Source organism: Hyla sarda, chromosome 2 (genome assembly GCF_029499605.1).
Source record: "Hyla sarda isolate aHylSar1 chromosome 2, aHylSar1.hap1, whole genome shotgun sequence".
Classification (NCBI taxonomy): domain Eukaryota; kingdom Metazoa; phylum Chordata; class Amphibia; order Anura; family Hylidae; genus Hyla; species Hyla sarda.
In genome coordinates, this window is record NC_079190.1 from 98,568,230 (window position 1) to 98,591,100 (window position 22,871).

The 22,871-nt window shown below is 43.3% G+C and overlaps 2 protein-coding genes across 5 annotated transcripts in view; one reads left to right on the forward strand and one right to left on the reverse strand.

Annotated features, from left to right (window-relative positions):
* POU6F1 (POU class 6 homeobox 1) overlaps positions 1–6,722 on the reverse strand; it is a 222,811-nt gene extending 216,089 nt beyond the window's left edge. The window contains exon 1 of the mRNA XM_056562662.1: positions 6,171–6,722. The gene's annotated coding sequence lies outside the window, so the exon portion shown is untranslated. The remainder of the gene's footprint in view (positions 1–6,170) is intronic.
* Positions 966–22,468, forward strand: DAZAP2 (DAZ associated protein 2). 4 transcript variants are annotated; one of them, XM_056562665.1, is made up of 6 exons: positions 966–1,123; positions 7,936–8,060; positions 11,437–11,679; positions 15,605–15,729; positions 16,284–16,353; positions 20,982–22,468. In XM_056562665.1, the coding sequence occupies exons 1-5, from the start codon at positions 1,111–1,113 to the stop codon at positions 16,324–16,326; spliced, it is 549 nt and encodes a 182-aa protein (XP_056418640.1). In that variant the 5' UTR covers positions 966–1,110; the 3' UTR covers positions 16,327–16,353; positions 20,982–22,468. The 4 variants fall into 4 exon arrangements, with proteins under 4 accessions (XP_056418640.1, XP_056418641.1, XP_056418639.1 ...); XM_056562666.1 differs by lacking the exon at positions 16,284–16,353 and having other exon boundaries at positions 20,982–22,458; XM_056562664.1 differs by lacking the exon at positions 20,982–22,468 and having other exon boundaries at positions 16,284–17,244.
* The last annotated feature ends 403 nt before the right edge of the window (positions 22,469–22,871 follow it).

Consider the following 22,871-nt stretch of genomic DNA (forward strand, 5'->3'; position numbering starts at 1 on the left):
TACGGCCACCTGTATACATGGCTGGATACGGTGATCACAAGGCCACTTACCCACCTCCGTTCCTGCTCCGTCACTGGACTTGTAGCAACGCAGGAAGATGACGGAGCTGGAACAGGGGTGGTAAGTTAGGCTCTCCAGTTAATAACCCAGTTTTTTTTGTGTTTTTCTTCTCGTTTCAGATACGTGAATGTGGAGGACTACATCAGAATCGGTGGACTATGACGATGACCTGCATTTTTTTCTTTTCTTTTAATAGAATGGTTAACGAGGGCTGTGGGGGAGTGTTTTTCCTAATAAAAATGTTTTAACTTGTGTGTGTGTTTTTTTTTATTACTTTACAAGCTTAGTAGTGGAAGCTGTCTTGTAGATGGAGTCCATTACTAAGTCGGGGCTTAGCGTCAGCCCCAAAAACAGCTAGCGATAACCCCCAATTATTACCCCGGTACCCCCCGCCACAGGGGTACGGGGAAGAGCCGATACTAACAGGCCTAGAGTGCCAAATATGGCACTCTTGGGCCTATGCGGTAACAGGCTGGTGTTATTTAGGCTGGGGAGGGCCAGTAACAATGGTCCTCGCCCACCCTGGTAACATCAGGCTGTTGCTGTTTGGTTGGTATTTGGCTGAAAATGAAAATACGGGGAACCACCCACACACTGTGGGTGGTTCCCCGTATTTTCATTTTCAGCCAAATACCAACCAAACAGCAACAGCCTGATGTTACCAGGGTGGGCGAGGACCATTGTTACTGGCCCTCCCCAGCCTGTTACCGCATAGGCCCAAGAGCGCCATATTTGGAGCTCTGGGCCTGTTGGTATCGGCCCTGGAGATATACATATAGCATAGATGCATAGGGTGTGAGATATATAGACATACACAGCACAGAGTAGAGTTCACTATAGATAACAGGCACAGGCCTATATGCAGGAGCTAATACTGGAGCAGTCTGCATGTAAAAATTGAACGTGCCACCAGGGGGCGCTGCTTTTCGGAGTTACGTGTCGTCATCTACGTGTAGAGAGCACAAAACACAATAAGGAAGTGGAGAGAAGCGGAAGTGGAATCATCCCTAACAACAACACGGAAAATAGACTGCACACAGGGCCGGCGACATGAACAACAAGGGTGAGTTGGCTGCTCCCCGGGCACGGCCACGTCTGTACCGGGGATGGGGGTGGCTGTGCTTTGCCCAGGACCATCGGGTGGCGGCGCTATCCTGTAGTTGTGGGCTGCGGGATGTGCACCATGTCCCTGCCGCCTGCGCAGAGTCCGAGGAGCCCCCATCCCTGCAGCAGGTACCGTCGTGCTTTGCGATTAACCCTTTTAGGTGAAGGCACGATTCACTCCAGCTATTTAGGGACTACAAGTCTCCCCTTGTTTTAGTAATCCTCCTGCATGTGCTGCCCGGGGCCTGCTATGTTTATGTGTCCTGTGGGGATAGTCCTCTTCCCTCAATCTGACCCGTTATATGTATAATGGTTGTGGGGCCTGATCCCTCTCTAGTATTCAGCATAGAGTCCTATCTAGAGCGCCCCCATCTGTACACATGAAGCGATACACCTATTGATGGTTTCAGTACAGCTGGTATGTGGTCAGACCAGTGTTTCCCGACCAGGGTGCCTCCAGCTGTTGCAAAACTACAACACCCAGCATGGTTAGACATTATGCTTATGATGCCAGGAGAAGCAGCACAGAGAAAGGGCTTATAGCAATTTGGGATTACCATAATGACCATAGGTAGTATATGGTGCCTATCCTGTGACCCTTCAGCTCTTGCAAAACTACAAATCCCCGTTGGCATGCTGGGAGTTGTAGGTTTGCCACAGCTGGAGAGCCACAGGTTCGATACCACTGCCGTAGTTTGTGTAGGTTTTCACTCCATATAATATGTATATGTATGGTTCCATTGGGGGGCAGGAGACCCCTTTCCACATAGACCAGTGTTTCCCAGCAGGGGAGCCTCCAGCTGTTGCAAAACTACAACTCCCAGCATGCCCGGACAGCCAAAGGCATGTTCTGTACTCTTTACCTGTACCAGGGTTAGCTGCTCCTTTGGACACCAGGTGAGGGCGGCTCCATTTTCCTTTTTTTAGGACATAGTGTGTTCTGTACAGGACCTTGAAGAAGCTTCTGTCCTCTACATAGACCAGTGTTTCCCAAAGAGGGTGCCTCCAGCTGTTGCAAAACTACAACTCCCAGCATGCCCGGACAGCCTTTGGCTGTCCGGGCATGCTGGGAGTTGTAGTTTTGCAACAGCTGGAGGCACCCTGGTTGGGAAACACTGGCATAGACACTAGAGCTGCTATCTTGCTTACATGTGAATCTGTGCCTGCAGCTCCGTTGCTGTAGTCATTGTATATACTGTATATATAAACCCTGTTAGTACCAGCATGGCCGTGTGTCCACTCCTCTTGCATAACTGATACCTGTGACAGGTGAGTCACAATGTTCCTGGTTTCAGCCCAATGCTGTACTGTGCACCGTCCCCTGAGGCTCCTCACATTACTTTATCGTACATTTATGACATGGATTATTGTGTAACTAGATAAACCTTTCTTCATTCTCGTAGCTCGCAGTTATTGTAAGTCCACACCCATCATGTGATTTACCATCCATTGATAGGTCACCACACACACAGTCATAGGGATTGTGTTCATTTACATCACTGCTTCCCACAGTGTCTGGACTACAACTCCCAGCTTGCCCAACCTTTAAGAAAAGACAGTTATGACCAGTGATTTTTTTTTTTTTTTTAAATCAGATAATTTTTATTAAAGATTTTACAAACATTTTAAATCTATGACCAGTGATTAGAGATGAGCGAACTTACAGTAAATTCGATTTTCTCAGCTCGGCGGTTGCTGACTTTTCCTGCATAAATTAGTTCAGCTTTCCGGTGGATACAGTCCTAGGAAAGAGTCTCCTAGGACTGTATCCACCTTTTCCACCCACGGGAGCACCTGAATGCTGAACTAATTTATGCAGGATAAGTCATCAACTGCCGAGCCGAGAAGTTTGTGACCAATCGAATTTACTGTAAGTTCGCTCATCTCTACCAGTGATCTATATACACCTCACCTGTTAGTTTATGAAAATTAGGGGTTGGAGAAAACTATGTAAAAGTCTATGTCCTTCTATGTATGGGGGGTGGGTATTTACTCCTATGTATAAAGGCTGGCTCGCATTTACTGATCCATTCACCATGACTAGGTACTATATGATGATCACCCTATAGCTGAATTATAGCTTCAAGTACATGTTTTGCCCCTGATTTAACTTAAAGGACAACTCCGGAATAGGAAAATTGTCCCCCATACTGCCGGCAGTAAAAAAAATAAAGATGTACAATACCTTCCTCCGCTCCCCCTGGGGCCTCTGGTAACCGGCTCCGGCCTCCACCGCGATCCTCTTCCTGGTTGCCGGTGGTCGGAGAGTCATACTGCACTCAGCCAATCACCGGCCGCAGCAAAGTCCCGGCTCGGCCGGCTGAGCGACAGTGTGAGAACGCTTCAGGACACACAATTCTTCACCTACACTGGCACCTGCTCCCGGGGCCGAAAACGTCACCCTGCCGCTCAGCCTATCGCCGGCCGAGCCGGGACTTCGCTGCGGTCGGCAACCAGGAAGAGGATCGGGGTGGAGACCGGAGCGGGTTACCGGAGGAGTGAAGGAAGGTATGTATCTATTTATGGACGATAATTATCCTATTTCGAAGTTCTCCTTTAAGGGTGTATAGATAAGGAATTTTCCCCTTTTAGGTTGGAGCCCCCAGTAGGTAGGGAAGCCTCCACTTATTGGCGGAGCCCCAGTAAGTCGGTAGGTAAGAAATCCCTTATTAGGTTGAAGTCCCCCGAATAGATAGGTGGGGAACACTTTGGGTTTAGGTAGAAGCCCCCAGTAGTTAGATAGGGAATCTTCATTACATAGTTTCCCTCCAAAAGAAATCATAAAAATCCCACTCACCTACTCTCGTTCCCGTGCTGAGGCCTCTCCATCAGTGGTCTCAAACTGTGGCCCTCCAGATGTTGCAAAACTTCACGCCCCTTCCCATAGACATGAATGGGGGGGCGTGACATAACGTAACTAGGGTCGTGGCCGTGATGTGACGTCCCCGTCTCGGAGGCAGCACTCGGCACAGAATGAGAGTTCAGTGTAAAATGTTAAATTATTACTATTTCTCTGGTTTGTCATATAGTTATGGATATCGTGTGTACAGTGGTCCCTCAAATTACAATATAAATCAGTTCCAGGATGGCCATTGTATGTTGAGACCATTGTATGTTGAAACCATAACTCTATGGAAACCTGGTAATTGGTTCTGAAGTCACCAAAATGTCATCCAGAAATAGGAAAAAGTGAGGATTAAAGAAAAATAAGTAGATAACTAATATAGATAAAGCAAATCCTTACATATAAAAGTAAGACAGATCTGCTGGGAGCTGTAAATCACTGTCTGTGTAGAGGACAGGAGCTTCTTCAGGGTCCTGTACAGTACACAATGTCCTAAAAAAGGAAAATGGAGCCGTCCTCACCTGGTGTCCATAGGAGCAGCCATCCCTGGCACAGGTAAAGAGTAGTACAGAACATGTAATACCTCCCTGTACTGTAGGAGGCGCTACCAGACAGGAATTCAGTGCATGCACTTCAGTAATACAGGGGATTTACCAGTGAATGCCCATTCTGATTGGTCAGTTCTTCCAGTCATTGACACGTTTCACAGATCTGGACTGTCCATAGCATTGTATGTTGAGTCTGGATTCAAGTTACAATGATACAGAAAAGACCATTGTATGTTGAAAATATTGTATGTTGAGGCCACTGTAAGTTGAGGGATCACTGTATGTATTTGGCTGCAGAATGTCTGGATCTCATAAATTGTAATATGAGATGTAATCTATGCTTTTTAAATTTGATTAATCCTAATCCCCCAAAATATCAGAACTTTAGCTAAATCCCAGCAAGTGGTGTAAATTCCACTGAATATTGGTGTTTTCTTTTTGTGATTATGTGATTATTCCCTATGGCAGTATTTCCCAACCAGTGTGCCTCCAGCTGTTGCAAAACTACAACTCCCAGCATGCCCGGACAGCCAACGGCTGTCCGGGCATGCTTGGAGTTGTAGTTTTGCAACAGCTGGAGGCACACTGGTTGGGAAATATTGCCATATGAAGTCATCCAGAATCCTTCGTAAGTAACTACATGGGCCAAGCAGCAGCTCATATATGGCTGATCCAATGTATAACCAGCCTGTTGAGTTATGCAGATCTCTACGTTCCTGATCTGGATGTATCCCCCACATTCACTGGGGAGGGGAAAGGAATTCAGAACTGTTTTGCATGTGTTTATGGCTCCTTCCTGCCCCATTGTACACATTTATTTCTTGCACACAGTTGTATAAACCTGTCCAGTGGAAAAGTTGCCCATAGCAACCAATCAGATCACTTCTTTCATTTTTAAAGGGGTACTCCGGCGCTTAGATATACTATCCCCTATCCAAAGGATAGGCTATCCAAAGGATAGGGGGTAAGATGCCTGATCGGGGGGGTCCCGCCGCTGGGGACCCCCCGTGATCTTGCACGCAGCACCCCGTTAAAATCAGACCCCGGAGCATGTTCGCTCTGGGTCTGATTACTGTCGATCACGGGTACGGAGCATAGTGACGTCACAGCCCCGCCCTGTGTGATGTCACGCTCTGCCCCCTCAATGCAAGCCTATGGGAGGGGGCGTGACAGCTCTCACGCCCCCTCCATAGGCTTGCATTGAGGGGCGGAGCGTGATGTCACACGGGGGCGGAGCCGTGACGTCACTATGCTCCGTACCCGTGATCGACAGTAATCAGACCCAGAGCGAGCACGCTTCGGGGACTGATTCTAGCGGGGTGCGGCGTGGAAGATCACGGGGGGTCCCCAGCAGCGGGACCCCCCGATCAGGCATCTTATCCCCTATCCTTTGGATAGGGGATAAAATGTTTTAGCGCCGGAGTACCCCTTTAACAAGGCCTCTGCAAAATGAAAGAAGCGATCTGATTGGTTGCTATGGGCAACTTTTCCTCTGGACAAGTTTTGATAAATCTCCCCCATAATGTGTGCTTTTGAGACATTGGCAGTGCATATTTGTGTGGACCCGTAAACAGAACAGTGATTACAAATACATCAGTAAAAGCTGAACCTACCAAATAGCTCCGTAGCATAGGCTTGCCAATATTCGTGTCCTCATTTAACACAAGCTGAAGATGGTGGCAGCGTGCCAGTGAACCATATGCCACTTTCAGCCATTTCCTGCCCTCCCACTACTGCACATACTGCATCCACAGCTAGGATTGTAGAGTACGTATCACTGCTGATATATCCCAACAGGCTTATGTCATACTGCAGGCACTTCTAGCAGGGCTTGTGTCTTTCCTGCTGCACACTGACAAGTGAGGCTTCTCCATCCAGTGTGGATTTCATTCTTGTCCCCTGGCAGAAGAGCTGACTTTGCTCTTCCTGACAATTATTTTTCTGCTGCGTTGCTAACACGAGATGGGGAATCCATGCTGACTGCAGTTGTGCCAAGGAGCACATTGCCTATAGGGATCTGTACGAAGAGAAGCCCTCAGGGGTTAGCAGGGAAAAGATCTACGCACGCTGCAATCTACCTTCTTGTATTAATATTCAGTACGTTGAGTCAGCCAGGCTGATGGGATAAACTATTATAATGGTCAGCACCGCAGTCTGGCGGCTGTGTCAACACTTAAAGGGGTATTCCAGGATTTTTTTAAATTTCACTATACCACAGGGGCTGTAAAGTTAGTGTAGTTCATAATATAGTGTCTGTACCTGTGTGTGACGGTTTTTTCACAATTCTTCTGTGATTTTAACCCCAATATTTATTTTTACCAGCATACAAAATGACTGTTGTCTCAGATTTTTCCCAGGTTGCAATGTGGCCGAGACCTGACATCACTTGTCAGCTAATGACAGGGAGCCTGTCTGCTTCAATGGGTGGAGCGATTGCTTGGTGGGAGAGAGATCAATCTGCAACTAATGCAACAGCTGTAGGCACCCTGATTGAAAACCACAGGTCTTTTGAATGGATGCAGCTCATTTATGTTTCAATGGGTGGGGTGCCTGAGGGTGGAAAATGGGATTTGTAGGCAAAAAATTTAAACTCACAGGAAATACCAGTTCACAAAAAGCTAGCCACAGTATTACGGTAATCTCACATCATGGCCATTTAGCACCAAGACAGGTGCAGAGCCTTCCTAAGCATGTCCGTTACTGCCTGCCAGGTACGTACTAAAATCACCTTATGGTGGAGAACCCCTTTAAAGGAGAACTACCTGTGTATATAAGAGACAAGTAGTTTAATAAAATATGTTTAAATGAGGCCTAAAACTTGCATCTGCTGTGATCCTAGGTCTTCAGTGCTTCCTTTAACTGCTTCCTGTCCTAAACCTATACATAGTTATACAATGCAGACTAAAGTAGATGGAAAGGGGTCGTCCAGATGGCATAACTATTGCTATTTTTATTCTAATGGGCCATAGTAGATGATGTCCCTTTTCATAGGAAATCCCCCCTCAAGGGGTTAAGCAGAGATCCTTTTCACAGACTGGCTCCCACAAGGATAAATTCTGCATGGCAGTGTATCACATGGTCATCTATTCATGTGAATAGCTTATTGCGTACTAAAGGGGAGTGCTGGAAGTGTTGTTCTGAAATACTTGGTTCACGTAGTATTAAAGAGGTACTCCACTGTCCAGCGTTTGGAACTAAATGTTCTGAACACTGTTTTTGCTCTGCGGGGATCGGCCACGCCCTCGTGATGTAATGGCCACACCCCTTCAATGCAAGTATATGGGAGGGGAGCGTGACGTACCTAATGTAGTACCCCTTTAAAGTTGTAAATGTATTGACACCTACCTTCTTACCCATTCCTATGTCATTCCTCTACAGGACAGTACCCTACTCCTCCAGCCTATCCATCCCAGGCTCCCAATCCTCAGTCTGTCTATCCACCAGCAGCCATGCATCTCCCTCAGGCTCCTCCCTACACAGATGCTCCTCCTGCTTATTCTGAGGTAAAGTATAGCAACATTCCATGTTTTTCTGCCTCACAAAATCTATTTACTTGGAAAATCTAAGTATAGGTTTTATAAATGGGTGACATGCAGATTCTAAGGAAGTATTAAATGGGCACTGTCATAATCTTCATTTTTTTTTATATGTTGTACTAATGTAGTCCAACATAGTCCTAATATACTTTATTTTTTTTCTCCCCTTGAAAAGCCGGCCACTAGGGGTTACCCTCCTAGTGGCCGGCTGCAGAGCGGATGACGTCATTGCTGTATTTGGACTGATCCAGGCCAGGCATCAGTCCGAATTCTCTCAGCCAGCGCTGCATTGGCTGCCTGCCCCCGGCATGTACAGTCTGGTGGCAGCATGCGCACTGATGCACCAGGACTGTACATGTCCTGTAGGGGTAAGTCTGATCTGAGGTCTGGGGTCTTGGCTGAGAATTTTTCACGGCAGGTCTGACATAGTTCCTTTATTCCTTCTCCCTGGATATCGCATGCAGTGAGAAACAGGGAGGAGGAGACCCCAGAGCAGCCTGCCGTGCGATTGGCCACTCTTCTCCCGACGGGAGCGCTGGATAGACTTGGTAAGGGCGGAAGCCAGTGCCCAGCAGGCTTCAGTGACGTCACGCCTGCTGGGAAAGTCAGCTTCCTGCTCAGGCAGAGTGAGCAGCGTTATGGCCATGAAAAATTCAATAGGTAGGGACAGAAAAAAAAAGATGGTGGGAGCTATTCTTCAAAGGGTTTTCAGGGCTAAATTTATTTCTCATCTATTATTAGGATGGATCACCACTATCAGATTTGGGGGGGGGGGGGGTGTAACTGTATAGGGGTATGTGTATATGTAGTGTTTTACTTTTTTTATTTTGTGAAGGTGTAGTGTAATGTACCCTGTACATTCACATGGGGGGGGCGGCAAACCTCCAGCTGTTGCAAAAGTACAACTCTCAGCATGCTCTTTGGCTGTCCGTGCATGCTGGGAGTTGCAACAGCTGGAGGCACACTGATTGCAAAACACAGTTTGTTACTTAACTCAGTGTTTCGCAACCAGTGTGCCTTCAGCTGTTGCAAAACTACAAGTATCAGCATGCATTGAAAGTCGAAGGGCATGCTGGGAGCTGTAGTTATGCAACAGCTGGAGGCACACTACTACATTGCCCTGCATGCCCTTTGGCTGTTTGTGCATGCTGGTTGTTGCAGTTATGCAACAACTGGAAGCAAACTTTTTCATAGAAAAAAAGTGCCTCCAGCTGTTGCATAACTACAAGCCCAAGCATGCACAAGCAGCCAAAGGACATGCTGGCAGTTGTAGTTTTGCCACCAGCTTAGCATCAGCAGGAGGCGAACAACTCTAATATTTGGTGTTCTTTGCCTCTAGTTCTCATATTGGGGAGCATGTGGTTGCACGTCATGGATACCCGTTTGTATATTGGCTGAGCCCCCTGCCATATATTATATTGCCCACACTCTAGTGTCGCTGCTGGGGTTGTTCCGCCCACAGTCTAGTATTTATGCATCATTCTGTCAACCTGACTTATATATTTTGGCTCCTTTAATTTTAGATTTAGGAGCTAAGGGCGAACCTTGGATGGGAATGGTGGGGGCTGTGCATAATTTAATCCTTTTCCAGGTTAAACCCCCCCAAAGGACGAGGGGGCACTCCCTCCGTCTGGAGAAAAAAAAGTTTAGTCTCAAGGGGCGACACGCCTTCTTTACCGTGAGGACTGTGAATTTATGGAACGGTCTACCTCAGGAACTGGTCACAGCAGGAACAATTAACAGCTTTAAAACAGGATTAGATACATTCCTGGAACAAAATAAGATTAATGCTTATGAAGAAATATAAAATCTCATCCCTTCCCCAATATCGCGCCACACCCCTACCCCTTAATTCCCTGGTTGAACTTGATGGACATATGTCTTTTTTCGACCGTACTAACTATGTAACTTTATCTGAATTGGGGCTTTTTTTTTTTTTCAATATTATACCTTTCTTGGGCGTATTCTGCAAGATTGTAAATTATAATGGATTCGCCATTTGTCATGAATTCTACGAAAACTGAAGCCTTGAAGTGAATGGGAAGTGAACCTAACAACTGACATAGGATGGATTGCAGTGGGGTTAGGTTTGTTTCAGACCCAGTTTCTGACCATTCCCCATTCATATTGATGTGTTAATTCAACTGACACCAATAGCTCCCAGTCACACAGTTCACATAACCATTTGACTTGGCCGAACATTCATGTATTGGGAGAGGAGAGGTAAGCTGCTGTCAAATAGCATTGGTTGTGGCTTATCCTGAGAATAGGGCTAACCTCCCTGACCCTGACTCTCCTTGACATCTGTCTCCTGTCGGAGGTTGTTGGGAGTCCCCCATACACTTAAGAGAATTGGCTGATCCTGTTGAAACTGTTTTGCAAAAAAAAAAAAAAAAAGCATGAGACCTTTCTAGGGGTAGCGTCACACATATTTTAGAAACAGAAAAAATACCGAGGTACTTGTGTTGCACGTACCCTATATGCCAAAAAATAGTAGTATAGAGTAGAAAAGAGAAGACAGACCTCAAGGTGTATATATATATATATATATATATATGATGAGCAAGTATATCTAACTAGCTTGTTAATCTTACATATGTATACCTTGAGGTCTGTCTTCTCTTTTCTACTCACACGTATTTTATGCTGCAGATTCGCTGATGACCGACCCTAGAGTGAGCCCCCTGCCTGTGTCTGCTCATAACAGTAATACACTGCTACGAGCGCAAACACAGGGATCTGGGCAACTGTAGCAAACTGCGTGCACCTGTGCAGTTTACACAGACATCGTGGCTGCTCCTCAGTTCCCTGAGCTTGGCAGAGAGCGGCCACGATGCATGCGCAGTTTACTACAACCGTGCAGATCCCTGTGTGTGTGCTTGCAGCAGGGTATTGCGGCTACAAATGGGCAGGGGGCTCACTCTAAGGTCGTTCATCGGCAGATCCGCAGCGTAAAGTACGCTGCAGATGCATTACATGGGACCCTACCCCAAAACCGTTCTTCTCTTTGCTAGTTAATGCTGGTGTGGAGGAAAAATAAAATGTCATATAAAAATCTGCACTATAGCTATCCTGTGTGAACAAGGTTCATCATAGTTGTCTGTGGCAGTAGTTTATAGTAATGCACATTACATGAGGATTTTATGACGGTCACACAACAAATATGTTTATAAACCTCTGTGAAATGTGAAGAAAGTTGCAAGACAAAAGTCCTTTTCAGAACATGAGCAAATGCTACTTCTTTCCTTTATATGTAACATTAACATTTGATGCCACTTCTGTGTAATATTTAAAAATAAATGTTATGTTATATCCTATTGCTCTTTGTTTCTCCTCTGTGCAGCTTTATCGCCAGGGGTATGTTCACCAACAAGCTGCTAATATGGCTCCTATGCATGGAACCTATCCGGGAACCTCCATGTATTTGCCAATGGCCCAGACAATGCCAGTTGGACCAATGGGTTCCTCCGTTCCTATGGCTTACTACCCCATTGGACCTGTGTATCCCCCGGGTTCCACTGTCTTAGTTGATGGAGGATTTGATTCTGGAGCAAGGTTTGGTGCAGGAAGTTCAGGGAATGTGCCGGTAAGTAAATAATGTGTATATGTAACTTCATTTAGAACTGATATTCTCCAGTGTTCTGCGGGCATTGCACCTTGTTTGTTATACATGATCAGTGTGGCCTGCAGCATTTCTATCATGAATACTGTAAATGTTCATCCTGAGGATCTCGGTTATATCACAGTTAGAAAACGTATGTCCATTGCAGTGGTGCGGAACGTTTTCACACCAGTAACAGTGCAGCAGAATAATAGGTGAGATACCACAGTCACTCTATGCAGTTTTTATGGCAGGTTTATAGGCTACTGAAGACAAAGTGGGAAATATAAGACATGACTTAAAGGGGTACTCCGTTGGAAAACATTTTTTATTTTATTTATTATTATTACTATATATATTTATTTATTTATTTATTTATTTTAAATCAACTGGTGCCAGAAAGTTAAACAGATTTGTAAATTACTTCTATTTAAAAATCTTAATCCTCCCAGTACTTAACCGATGCTATTTGCTCCACAGGAAGTTATTTTCAGTCTGACCACAGTGCTCTCTGCTGACACCTCTGTCCATGTCAGGAACTGTCCAGAGTAGGAGCAAATCTCCATAGCAAACCTCTCCTGCTCTGGACAGTTCCTGACATGGACAGATGTCAGCAGAGAGCAATGTGGTCAGACAGAGGAAATTCAAAAATAAATGAACTTCCTCCGTAGTGTACATCAGATGATAAGTACTGGAAGGATTAAGATTTTTAAACAGAAGTAATTTACAAATCTGTTTTAACTTTCTGGCACCAGTTGATTTAAACAAAAATGTTTTCCAGCGGAGTACCCCTTTAAGCTGGCCATGTGTGTTCTTTAAATGCCAGCGAATAAGGCTCAACCATTCTATAGCTACACGAGTAACAATCCAAACTGTAAAGTTATTGCTTTATTTAACCCACCTTGAATGATGTAAAGAAGAAAAATAAGCGTTGGAATTGTTCTCTTGGGTTAACCTGCCTCCCAAGTAATACGGAATAAAATTTTAAAACGACTTGTGTACCTCAATAGAGTAACAATGACAATTTCAGCTCATTCTGTTCAACAGGAAACTAAAAATGTTATGGACCTTGGATGTGGCTCTGAATACATCTAGCAGTGTTTCCCAACTAGGGGGCCTCCAGGTGTTCCAAAACTACAACTCCCAGCTTTCCCGGACAGCCAAAGGCTGTCCAGGCATGCTGGGCATTGTAGTTTTGCAACATCTGGAGGCCCCCTGGTTGGGAAACACTGGAATAGAGCATGAAGTCAGTACAGTATTGAATATTAGTAATTTAATAGGTGCTTGGTAACTGACTAAACCTCCCTGACATATGTTATGGGTTGGTATGTCTGTCTATTATGTACACCACAGAATTCTGTTTTGTTCCAGGCACAGAGAATACCATTTAGAAGGCACTATACTGGAAAATGATTTTAACCCTTTTGCGTTAGCGATGGCATTTTGATCTTTTAATCCTTTTGAAAATCAGTGAAATGGAAACACACAACGCAGTTGTGAACCCAGCCTTATATATGTTTTTTATGGTATCATTTAAGTTTCTGTATAATGTAGAAACATGGAAGAAAATATTTGTAGGGAAGAATGGAAAATGATTTAATATTAAGGCTTCTTTCACACTATGAAAAGTACCTGTTATATAATGCTAGTTATAAAATAGCGGGTGATCGCGGGATTAAATGGCCATTAGAAAATCCCTAACGGACGTTAGAAAATCCCATTATAGTCTATGGGATTTTTCTAATAGCCGTTTTAACCCGTTATTAATAACGGATGTTATTTTGTGACGGGCGATTGAACGGAAGGAATATTGCATGTACTATTTCTCCCGTTACTATCTTCCATCACAAAATAACATCAGTTATTGATAACGGGTTAAAACGGCTATTAGAAAAATCCCATAGACTATAATGGGATTTTCTAACGTCCGTTAGGGATTTTCTAATGGCCGTGTAACCCCGCGATCGCCTGCTATTTTATAACTAGCGTTATATAACGGGTACTTTTCATAGTGTGAAAGCAGCCTAAGAAGGCCGGCTTGGGGAGTATTCACAAGGCTTCACTAGACTCCTGTCTGCCCTTCTAACAGCTCAAGGGATTGTGATGTTTATCTGATGTTGACCTTGTTTTTGGCAGAAGTGTCACTAGGAGAGTGAGAGATGTGGTGGCTGAGACAATCCTATGACATGGGAAGCTTTGTGCGGCGGCGGCCATATTGTTTTATTCTTGTGTCTCCTGCCATTCCCTTCACTTCTAATGTCTGGGGGGTGTTGAGATGCAATTGGAAGAACAATTTAAAGGGGTACTCCGGTGGAAAACGTGTTTATTTTTTTTAATCAACTGGTGCCAGAAGGTTAAACAGATTTGCAAATGACTTCTATTAAAAAAAATCTTTACCCTTCCGGTACTTATTAGCAGCTGTATGCTACAGAGGAAATTATTTTTTTTTTGTCTTGTCCACAGTGCTCTCTGCTGACACCTGATGCCCGTATTAGGAACTGCCCAGAGCAGGAGAAAATCCCCATAGCAAACCTATGCTACTCTGGACAGTTCCTGACATGGACAGAGGTGTCAGCAGAGAGCACTGTGGACAAGACAAAAAAAATCAAAAAGAATAGAATTTCCTCTGTAGCATACAGCTGCTAATAAGTACTGGAAGGATTAAGATTTTTTTTAATAGAAGTAATTTACAAATCTGTAACTTTCTGGCACCAGTTCATTTAAAAAAAAAATTCCTTTTAAAGGGTTTTTGGGAAATAACATTGCTAAAGGATATTTTTGTTTTGGCAGTAGGTGGAATTGAGCCGCTACACATTTCAGATTAGAACAGACATTCTTGTTCTTCTTAAAGGAGTATTCCAGGAAAAAACTTTTTTTTTTATATATCAACTGGCTCCAGAAAGTTAAACAGATTTGTAAATTACTTCTATTTAAAAAATCTTAATCCTTTCAATAATTATCAGCAGCTGAAGTTGAGTTGTTGTTTTCTGTCTGACAACAGTGCTCTCTGCTGACATCTCTGCTTGTCTTGGGAACTGCACAGAGTAGAATAGGTTTGCTATGGGAATTTGCTTCTAAACTGGGTGGTTCCCGAGACACGTGTCATCAGAGAGCACTTAGATAGAAAAGAACAACTCAACTTCAGCAGCCCATAAGTACTGAAAGGATTAAGATTTTTTTATAGAAGTAATTTACAAATCTGTTTAACTTTCTGGATCCAGTTGATTTATTAAAAAAATATTTTTTCCTGGATAACCCCTTTAATTCATAGCCCTACAGTCTACTGCAGTGTTTCCCAACCAGCGTGCATCCAGCTGTTGCAAAACATGTCCGGGCATGCTGGGAGTTGTAGTTTTGCATCTGGGCATGCTGGGAGTTGTCATTTTGCAACAGCTGGAGGTACCCTGGTTGGGAAACACTGGTCTACTGCAAAGCAAAGCCCTGGGCAATAACTGCAGTAAAGCATAAACCAGAACTGAACCATAAATGATACATGTGACCGTACCCTATGTTAGATAACCTCTTAATGCTGATCAGTAGAGATGAGCGAACTTACAGTAAATTCGATTCGTCACGAACTTCTCGGCTTGGCAGTTGATGACTTTTCCTGCGTAAATTAGTTCAGCTTTCAGGTGCTCCGGTGGGCTGGAAAAGGTGGATACAGTCCTAGGAAAGAGTCTCCTAGGACTGTATCCACCTTTTCCAGCTCACGGGAGCACCTGAAAGCTGAACTCATTTATGCAGGAAAAGTCATCAACTGCCGAGCCGAGAAGTTTGTGACGAATCGAATTTACTGTAAGTTCGCTCATCTCTACTGATCAGTTTAGCAGTGTGATAGCAGTCGACCATACTCTATGTATGTCTGTTAAAAATGTAAATTTTTAATGCCATTCCCTTTCTTTTCTTTCAGCCCCCACCTCCTGGTTGCCCTCCCAATGCAGCTCAGCTGGCTGCCATGCAAGGTGCCAACGTCATAGTCACACAGAGAAAAGGCAACTACTTTATGGGTGGCTCAGATGGCGGTTATACCATGTGGTGAGAAGGATCTGCAGGCACGGATGGGGGGCATAAAGTAACAAAATGAAAAATAAAAGCGGGCTAATAATTTTGTACAAGGAATGACATCTCACCGCGTGAGCACACCCCACAACGCTCTGCTTTAGAATATTAACCCAGGATTGAAGTTTAGTAAACAAGGCTGTGGGATGCTTGGTGCTTTGTACTCCTGCTGGAGATCCTTTATAAAGAGAGAAAAAATAAATAAATAAAAAAAAATTAATAATAAAAAATAAAATAAAAAAAAAGCTTTACATCCCTTTATACCACTTCCTACCACCCACTCACACTTCTCTTCACCCTTTTATTATAACTAAACATGCTGATAGGATCTTCATATAAGGAAGGGGGTACTGAAGGACTGAATCTTGAAGGTAACTCGGAACCTCAGCGGGTTGTTGACTTTGTTGTTAAAACCATTTATGTTTTGAATAATCTATAGAAAAGGACATGTATATTTTGGAGTGAAAGTAAATAATAACTACGTGAAGTGTTTATCTCGTCCATGAACCGTTCATGTTTTTGCTTTGCAGGCCTTTCAGTGCTTTCAAGCGCCTGTATGGTAACACGAAATGACGACTTGTAGACACTGAACAATTGAAGGTGCTACAACCTCTCATAAAGCCATAACATTAGTGTGATGTAAAGATGTCGAATCACTGACTATGCCAGTGATTCCCAACCAAGGTGCCTACAGGTGTTGCAAAACTACAAATCCCAGCATGCCCGGACAGCCAACGGCTGTCCGGGCATGCTGGGATTTGTAGTTTTGCCACAGCTGGAGGCACTTTGGTTGAAAAACACTGTCCTTTGCCATGGACACCTCACTATCTATATAGCTCCACTGTCTACACAACTTTCTCCAGACATTTTCGACTTTGGCCAGTAGGTGGAACTGAACCACTAAAGATCTGAGGTCAGAACAGTGTGCTCAGTCTTCTTAATTCGAAGCCTTACAGTGTACAATTTCGGTGTCCAGCCGTAGTCCCTAAATTTGTCTTTATTTTTCAGTTTGTATTTTTTATATTACGGTATTGTACATTTTCTGGAAAAACAAACAAACTAGCTACTGTCAAGGAGTTTTACTAACTTGTGGAAATGTTTGTGGGAACATTGTTGCATTTTTCAGTGTACGAGGCTTTAAAGGGGTACTCCCATGGAAACCTTTTTATTTTTATTTATTTTATTTTTAAATCAACTGGTGCCAGAAAGTTAAACAGATTTGTAAATCACTTCTATTAAAAAAAATCTTAATCCTTCCAGTACTTTTTAGGGGCTGTATACTACAGAGGAAATGCTTTTCTTTTTAGATTTCTCTGATGTCATGACCACAGTGCTCTCTGCTGCCCATTTTAGGAACTGTCCAGAGCTGGAGAAAATCCCCATAGCAAACATATGCTGCTTTGGACGGTTCCTAAAATGGACAGCAGAGAGCACTGTGGTCATGACTAGAGATGAGCGAACTTACAGTAGATTCGATTCGTCACGAACTTCTCGGCTCGGCAGTTGATGACTTTTCCTGCATAAATTAGTTCAGCTTTCATGTGCTCCGGTGCGCTGGAAAAGGTGGATACAGTCCTAGGAGACTCTTTCCTAGGAATGTATCCACCTTTTCCAGCCCACCGGAGCACCTGAAGGCTGAACTAATTTACGCAGGAAAAGTCATCAACTGCCGAGCCGAGAAGTTCGTGACGAATCGAATTTATTGTAAGTTCGCTCATCTCTATTCAGGACATCAGAGGAAATGCATTTCTTTTTTGGATTTCTCTTTAGTATACAGCTCCTAAAAAGTACTGGAAGTATTAAGATTTTTTTAATAGAAGTGATTTACAAATCTGTTTAACTTTCTGGCACCAGTTGATTTAAAAAATTTTTTTTCCACGGGAGTACCCCTTTAAAGGACAAGTCTTATGCCCAAAATTACAGAAAAACTTATCCCCTAAAACCAGGATAGGGGATAAGTTTTAGATCACAGGGTGTGGCCCCCCACGATCGTCTGTATGGAGCCTCGGCTCTAACACAGAACGGCACATAACGACCTCCGGCCAAAGCGGGGGCCGCCACGCTCCCTCCGGAGAGCCCTAGATTGCCGAACAGCTCTCCTATAGAGATATATATGGCGGGTGGCATGGCGGCCCCCTCTTGAGAGCCTTGTGTAGACATGTTTATCTGGTCCTGTGATATGGTAGTGTTACTTGTGCAGCACATCAGTTCAATTCATACTTAATTCTGGGGCTACAAAAAGACGGTTGCAGCCATAGGAATTGGAAATCTCATGTATGTAGCATGTACACACTATATCATAGGTCCCTTATGTTCGTAGAACCATTTCTTGCTGTACCTTACATTTCTAGAATGAAGAATGGAAAGGTTGAATCAATGTCGCCAGGCATTGGGGGGGGGGGGGGGGGGAAAGAAAGTGTAACTATCAACAATATCGGATATATAGGTCAATATCATCGTGTGTGATTAATACATTTCTCTAGCCACCCTCACAATAAATCAAGATGTTGCATGGAAACTGCTGGAAACGTATACTCCAGTATTGCTTGTCCTTTTCTATACATAAATGCTCACCTCTCTAGAAAGAGGATTATGTTCTTCCAAATGGAGTTGCCGATAGTCATGGTATCTTCTGAATGCAATAAGAGTTTCAATGTTTATAATGTCAATCAATGGGTTTTCATATATAAATATATATTTTTTGCAGTTGGCTGAATATTTACTATGTGAAAACCTATTGACCTCCTCAAATGATGTTATAAAAGATTATTGTTTAGTTTAGAGGGACACTAGCCTGCAGACTGGCAAATGTTATATGGCAAACCATTGAAACGGAGTAAAGACTTAATAACAATTCTGGTTGTAAAAAGGAACATCGGCACATATATTTGTGCACACAGGTTTTTTGGAGTTCTCTTCATATGCATAGCTTGCTTGCAATTTTTGGTTTGTCAAGAACTTGTACTGACTTCATATTAATCCTATTAAATTAGAAGCTCATTTAATGTTAGTGTCCCTTTAAATGACATTTCAGGGATCCAGTTCAGATCGTGTTGAGTCTGTGATCAGTTAGCTGCTTGTTGGAGTCACTTTATTGTTCTGCAAGTCCCTGCTGTTCCAAAGATCTTGCATTTGGTTCCTATTTTATGTTGCTCAAAAGCAATAGGCAGAGAATCTGCTCTTCAAGGATTATCAGACACATAAACATGGAATGTGGCCGGAGTGTTTTTCAGCATAGGCTGCACATGTCTCGGGCAAGGCCCAGTCACTCCATACTGTGTGTATTGGCTGTTCTTATGACTGAGATGCTAAAGGGCATTTAACAGTCCATATGTTTAATACACTGTGGTGCACTTGTGGAATTTTTATATATATATAAATATATCTATATACTAAAAACAAATGTAGAATTAAAAAATATTTTGAAGATTTGAATAAACCGATGAAGTTGAAATAAACATCATAAATGAAAATCTCCAAATGGTCTACATTGTTGTTTTGTATCCTTTGTCAGAAGCTGCAAAACCTCAAAGTTAGTCTATGTGTAGGTGTTTAAAGCGTAACCGCAAGCACACTCCGGCAGCAGAATATCTGTCTATATTTCTCGACAACTTTGTAGCCCGGGATTACTGGTTTAGGATACGGGTTTGCTGTCTATGGGACTTTTGGAAATTCATATCCTGATCGATGTAGTCTCGGGAAATTTAAACAGAGATCCCGCTGCCAAAGCGTGATTGCAATTATGCTTTAAAGGGGTACTCCGCTGCTCAGCATTTGGGACAAACTGTTCCGAACGCTGGAGCCGGCTCCGGGAGCTTGTGACGTCATAGCCCCACCCCCTCAATGCCAGTCTATGGGAGGGGCGTGACATCAGTCACGCCCTCTCCCATAGACTTGCATTGAGGGGGCGGGGCTATGACGTCACGAGCTCCTGGAGCCGGCTCCAGCGTTCGGAACAGTTTGTTCCAAATGCTGAGCAGTGGAGTACCCCTTTTAAGGCCCAATTTTCCATCACATTTGTTGCTTCTGATGGACAGAATGGCATAGTCTTCTACCTAGTAGAAAATTTTAAACCTAAAAGATTCCATTCATGACACCTGTGTAAAGTACAACCACCACCTTAGGCCTAGATGACAGACTTGTTACTCCATGTAAGTCAGTGTAAGAGATGCAGGAAATTCTAAAACAAGAATATGTTCAGATTATGTATTCCCCATGTGCTCAAAGTAGAAGTCAGCAACCTGCCAAAAAGGGTTGCTAACGTGTGACACAGCGTATTGACAGGGATGTCTATTGAGTATGTAGGTAGTCAATGAGTGGCTGTGGTTTGGTTCATTTCCAGAACTTCTACACAGATAGGGGGAGATTCATCAAAACCAGTGCAGAGGAAAAGTTGCCCAGTTGCCAATAGCAACCAATCAGCTCGCTTCTTTTATTTTGGAAAAGGCCTCTGAAAGGTGAACGAAGTGAGCTGCTTGGTTGCTATGGGCAATTTGTCAACTTTTTCCCCTGCACAGGTTTTTCTAAATCTCCCCCGTAGTGTTTTTGAGTCCTTCAAAATGAACATATATGTGTGGGAATTTAAAGGGTACTCCCGTGGAAAACTTAATTTTTTTATTTTTTTTATCAACTAGTGCCAGAAAGTTAAACAGATTTGTAAATTAGTACTATTAAAAAAATCTTAATCCTTCCAGTACTTTATTAGGGGCTGTATACTACAGAAGAAATTTTTTTCTTTTTGGATTTCTCTTATGTCACGACCACAGTGCTCTCTGCTGACCTCTGCTGTCCATTTTAGGAACTCTCCAGAGCAGCATATGTTTGCTATGGGGATTTTTGTCCTGGTCTGGACAGTTCCTAAAATGGACAGCAGAGGTCAGCAGAGAGCACCGTGGTCGTGACGTAAGAGAAGTCTAAAAATAAAAACATTTCCTCTGTAGTATACAGCCCCTAAAAAGTACTGGAAGGATTAAGATTTTTTATAGAAGTAATTTACAAATCTGTTTAACTTTCTGGAACCAGTTGATCTAAAAAAAAAAATAAAAAAAAAAGTTTTCCACAGGAGTACCCCTTTAACCATATTTGGTCAATTAAACTGAATGGGCCTGCTGTCAGCATGCTGCGGTACATGTTGCCAGTTTTTATTGACAAGTTGCCAACATATTCCTCAAATGTACGAGGAAAATGTGATCTGAACAATGTCTAATACTGCCTTTCTTTTAATGCAGGACCCCTGAAAGAGCTATCTACAGATAACTTCACTTTCAGATCTGGCTTGGCATATAATCCCCATGTTTCATGGCTCTTAAAAGGAGTTGTCCCATGGCCTTACTTCCGGCTCCTCCGGCCTGATTTTAATGTGAGTTCCATAAACACCAGGACTACGCTGCTTGCGTAACTTCCATTGAAGTCAATGTGAGTTACATAAATTGTGTAACTTCCCTGCTTTGGCAGTTTTTGGCTTTCCAGGCCACCTCTGGCCACTGCAAACAGGCCATAGGAGTCTGCAAAGCCGGAAATAAGGAGATGCTACCTCCACTAGGTGGCAGTGAGGAGTAAGCTTTTGCTTTTCTGGAAGAGAGCTTCTTTGTTACTTCGTTTTAAAATTAGAGCACTAACGTTGAAGTGAGGAAATAGAATGTATTCCACTTGTTCTGACATCCAGAATCAAGTCAGATTAAACTAAATATTAGATTTTTGACCAACTTAGACTCTGTTCATGGCTTAAGTAGTGTACAGGGGACAAATGTTAAGCACTTGAAGTAATCCAGCCAACAAAATGAGGAAATATTGAGATTTATTTGACTTTATGCTGCGTTACATACTTTCTTTACTTCAACATAAATGTTGTGTGCTATGTTTATACTATTTTGGGTGCTATCGTACCACTCGGTTAGCAAAAAGCAAACTCATTTATAAATTATTTTATAGTCATTATTTTGCCTTGTGCCATGTAGAAAGAATTGTAGACGACACTCACCAGCATCGTAGCTTCGTGAAATCTTTAATTTGCAGACATAGGTGCGGTGTCAGGCAGATATCTAGGCAGGAACGCCGAGGACCTCAGTGTGGACACCGCACCTATGTCTGCACAAGATTTCATGAAGCTACGATGCTGGTGAGTGCCATCTACAATTCTTTTCTACATGGCATATTGGTATTGTCTATTTTGTCTCTAAGACTGAACACCTATACAGCTACGTTGGCTTTTTTCAACACACCTGTGCTTGTCTATGCTCCGTGATTGACATTAGCAGTGCCGGATTGTGGGCCTTGTTTGATATTATTTTGCCTTGTCCCTTCACTATCCAGTCAGTCGCAATTTGCTTTTTAACTGTCTGGCAAGTAATAATATACACTGTAAAATTGACTATGACCCAATTCACTCCTTGTTTCTGCTTCCTGTGAATGGTGAACATACTGACAGTAAGGTATGCTAATGTGTACTGTGGCATATGAACAGCAACCCCTCAGATTAAATGTAATCTACTATTGACTATGTTCTTTCAATTTCTGGAACTTATTATTATTATTATTATTGCATGTGCTTTTTCACGCTTGTAACATGCTTTCCCATATCTCAAAATATAAAGAATATTTGTAATAAATGAACCAAGTCACCACTGTGTGCAGTGTTACACATAATACATGCTGATAGGGCTGAATGATTTAGGGAAAATGTTGTGATTATGGCAGCTAATATAACGATTTCAATATACGATAGAGTAAACAAATGGTGGAATCCCCCGATCCCCCTTCATGTCCAATCCCCTCAATGTCACATTCATACCCCATGTCTTGTTCCCCTCCCCACCTTTCACACACCCCATTTTATCCCCTTAATATGGTTCTGGGGTGTGGGGGAAGCATAAAAAAAATATATCTCATGCTTACTTTGCCTGTTCCCCCATAGATCTGCCACAGATCCTGTTCTCCTTGCATTCCTGATGTTTTCTGTGCTTCTTTCTTCAGAGACATGCAGCTGGATGCAGGACTTTCCTGCACTGGCCAAGACAGGACACCACTGCAGACAGTGATTTGCTCTGCGGGAAGGTCCTGCAACTTGTCTCTGAAGGAGCAAATACACCTTGACTGCATGGAGGAGAACTGAATTTACA

Coding starts and splice junctions, on each gene's coding strand:
- DAZAP2 (XM_056562665.1), top strand. Junction 8,061..11,436: donor CTCCTCCTGCTTATTCTGAG/GTAAAGTATAGC, acceptor TCCTCTGTGCAG/CTTTATCGCCAGGGGTATGT. Junction 15,730..16,283: donor GATGGCGGTTATACCATGTG/GTGAGAAGGATC, acceptor TTTGCTTTGCAG/GCCTTTCAGTGCTTTCAAGC.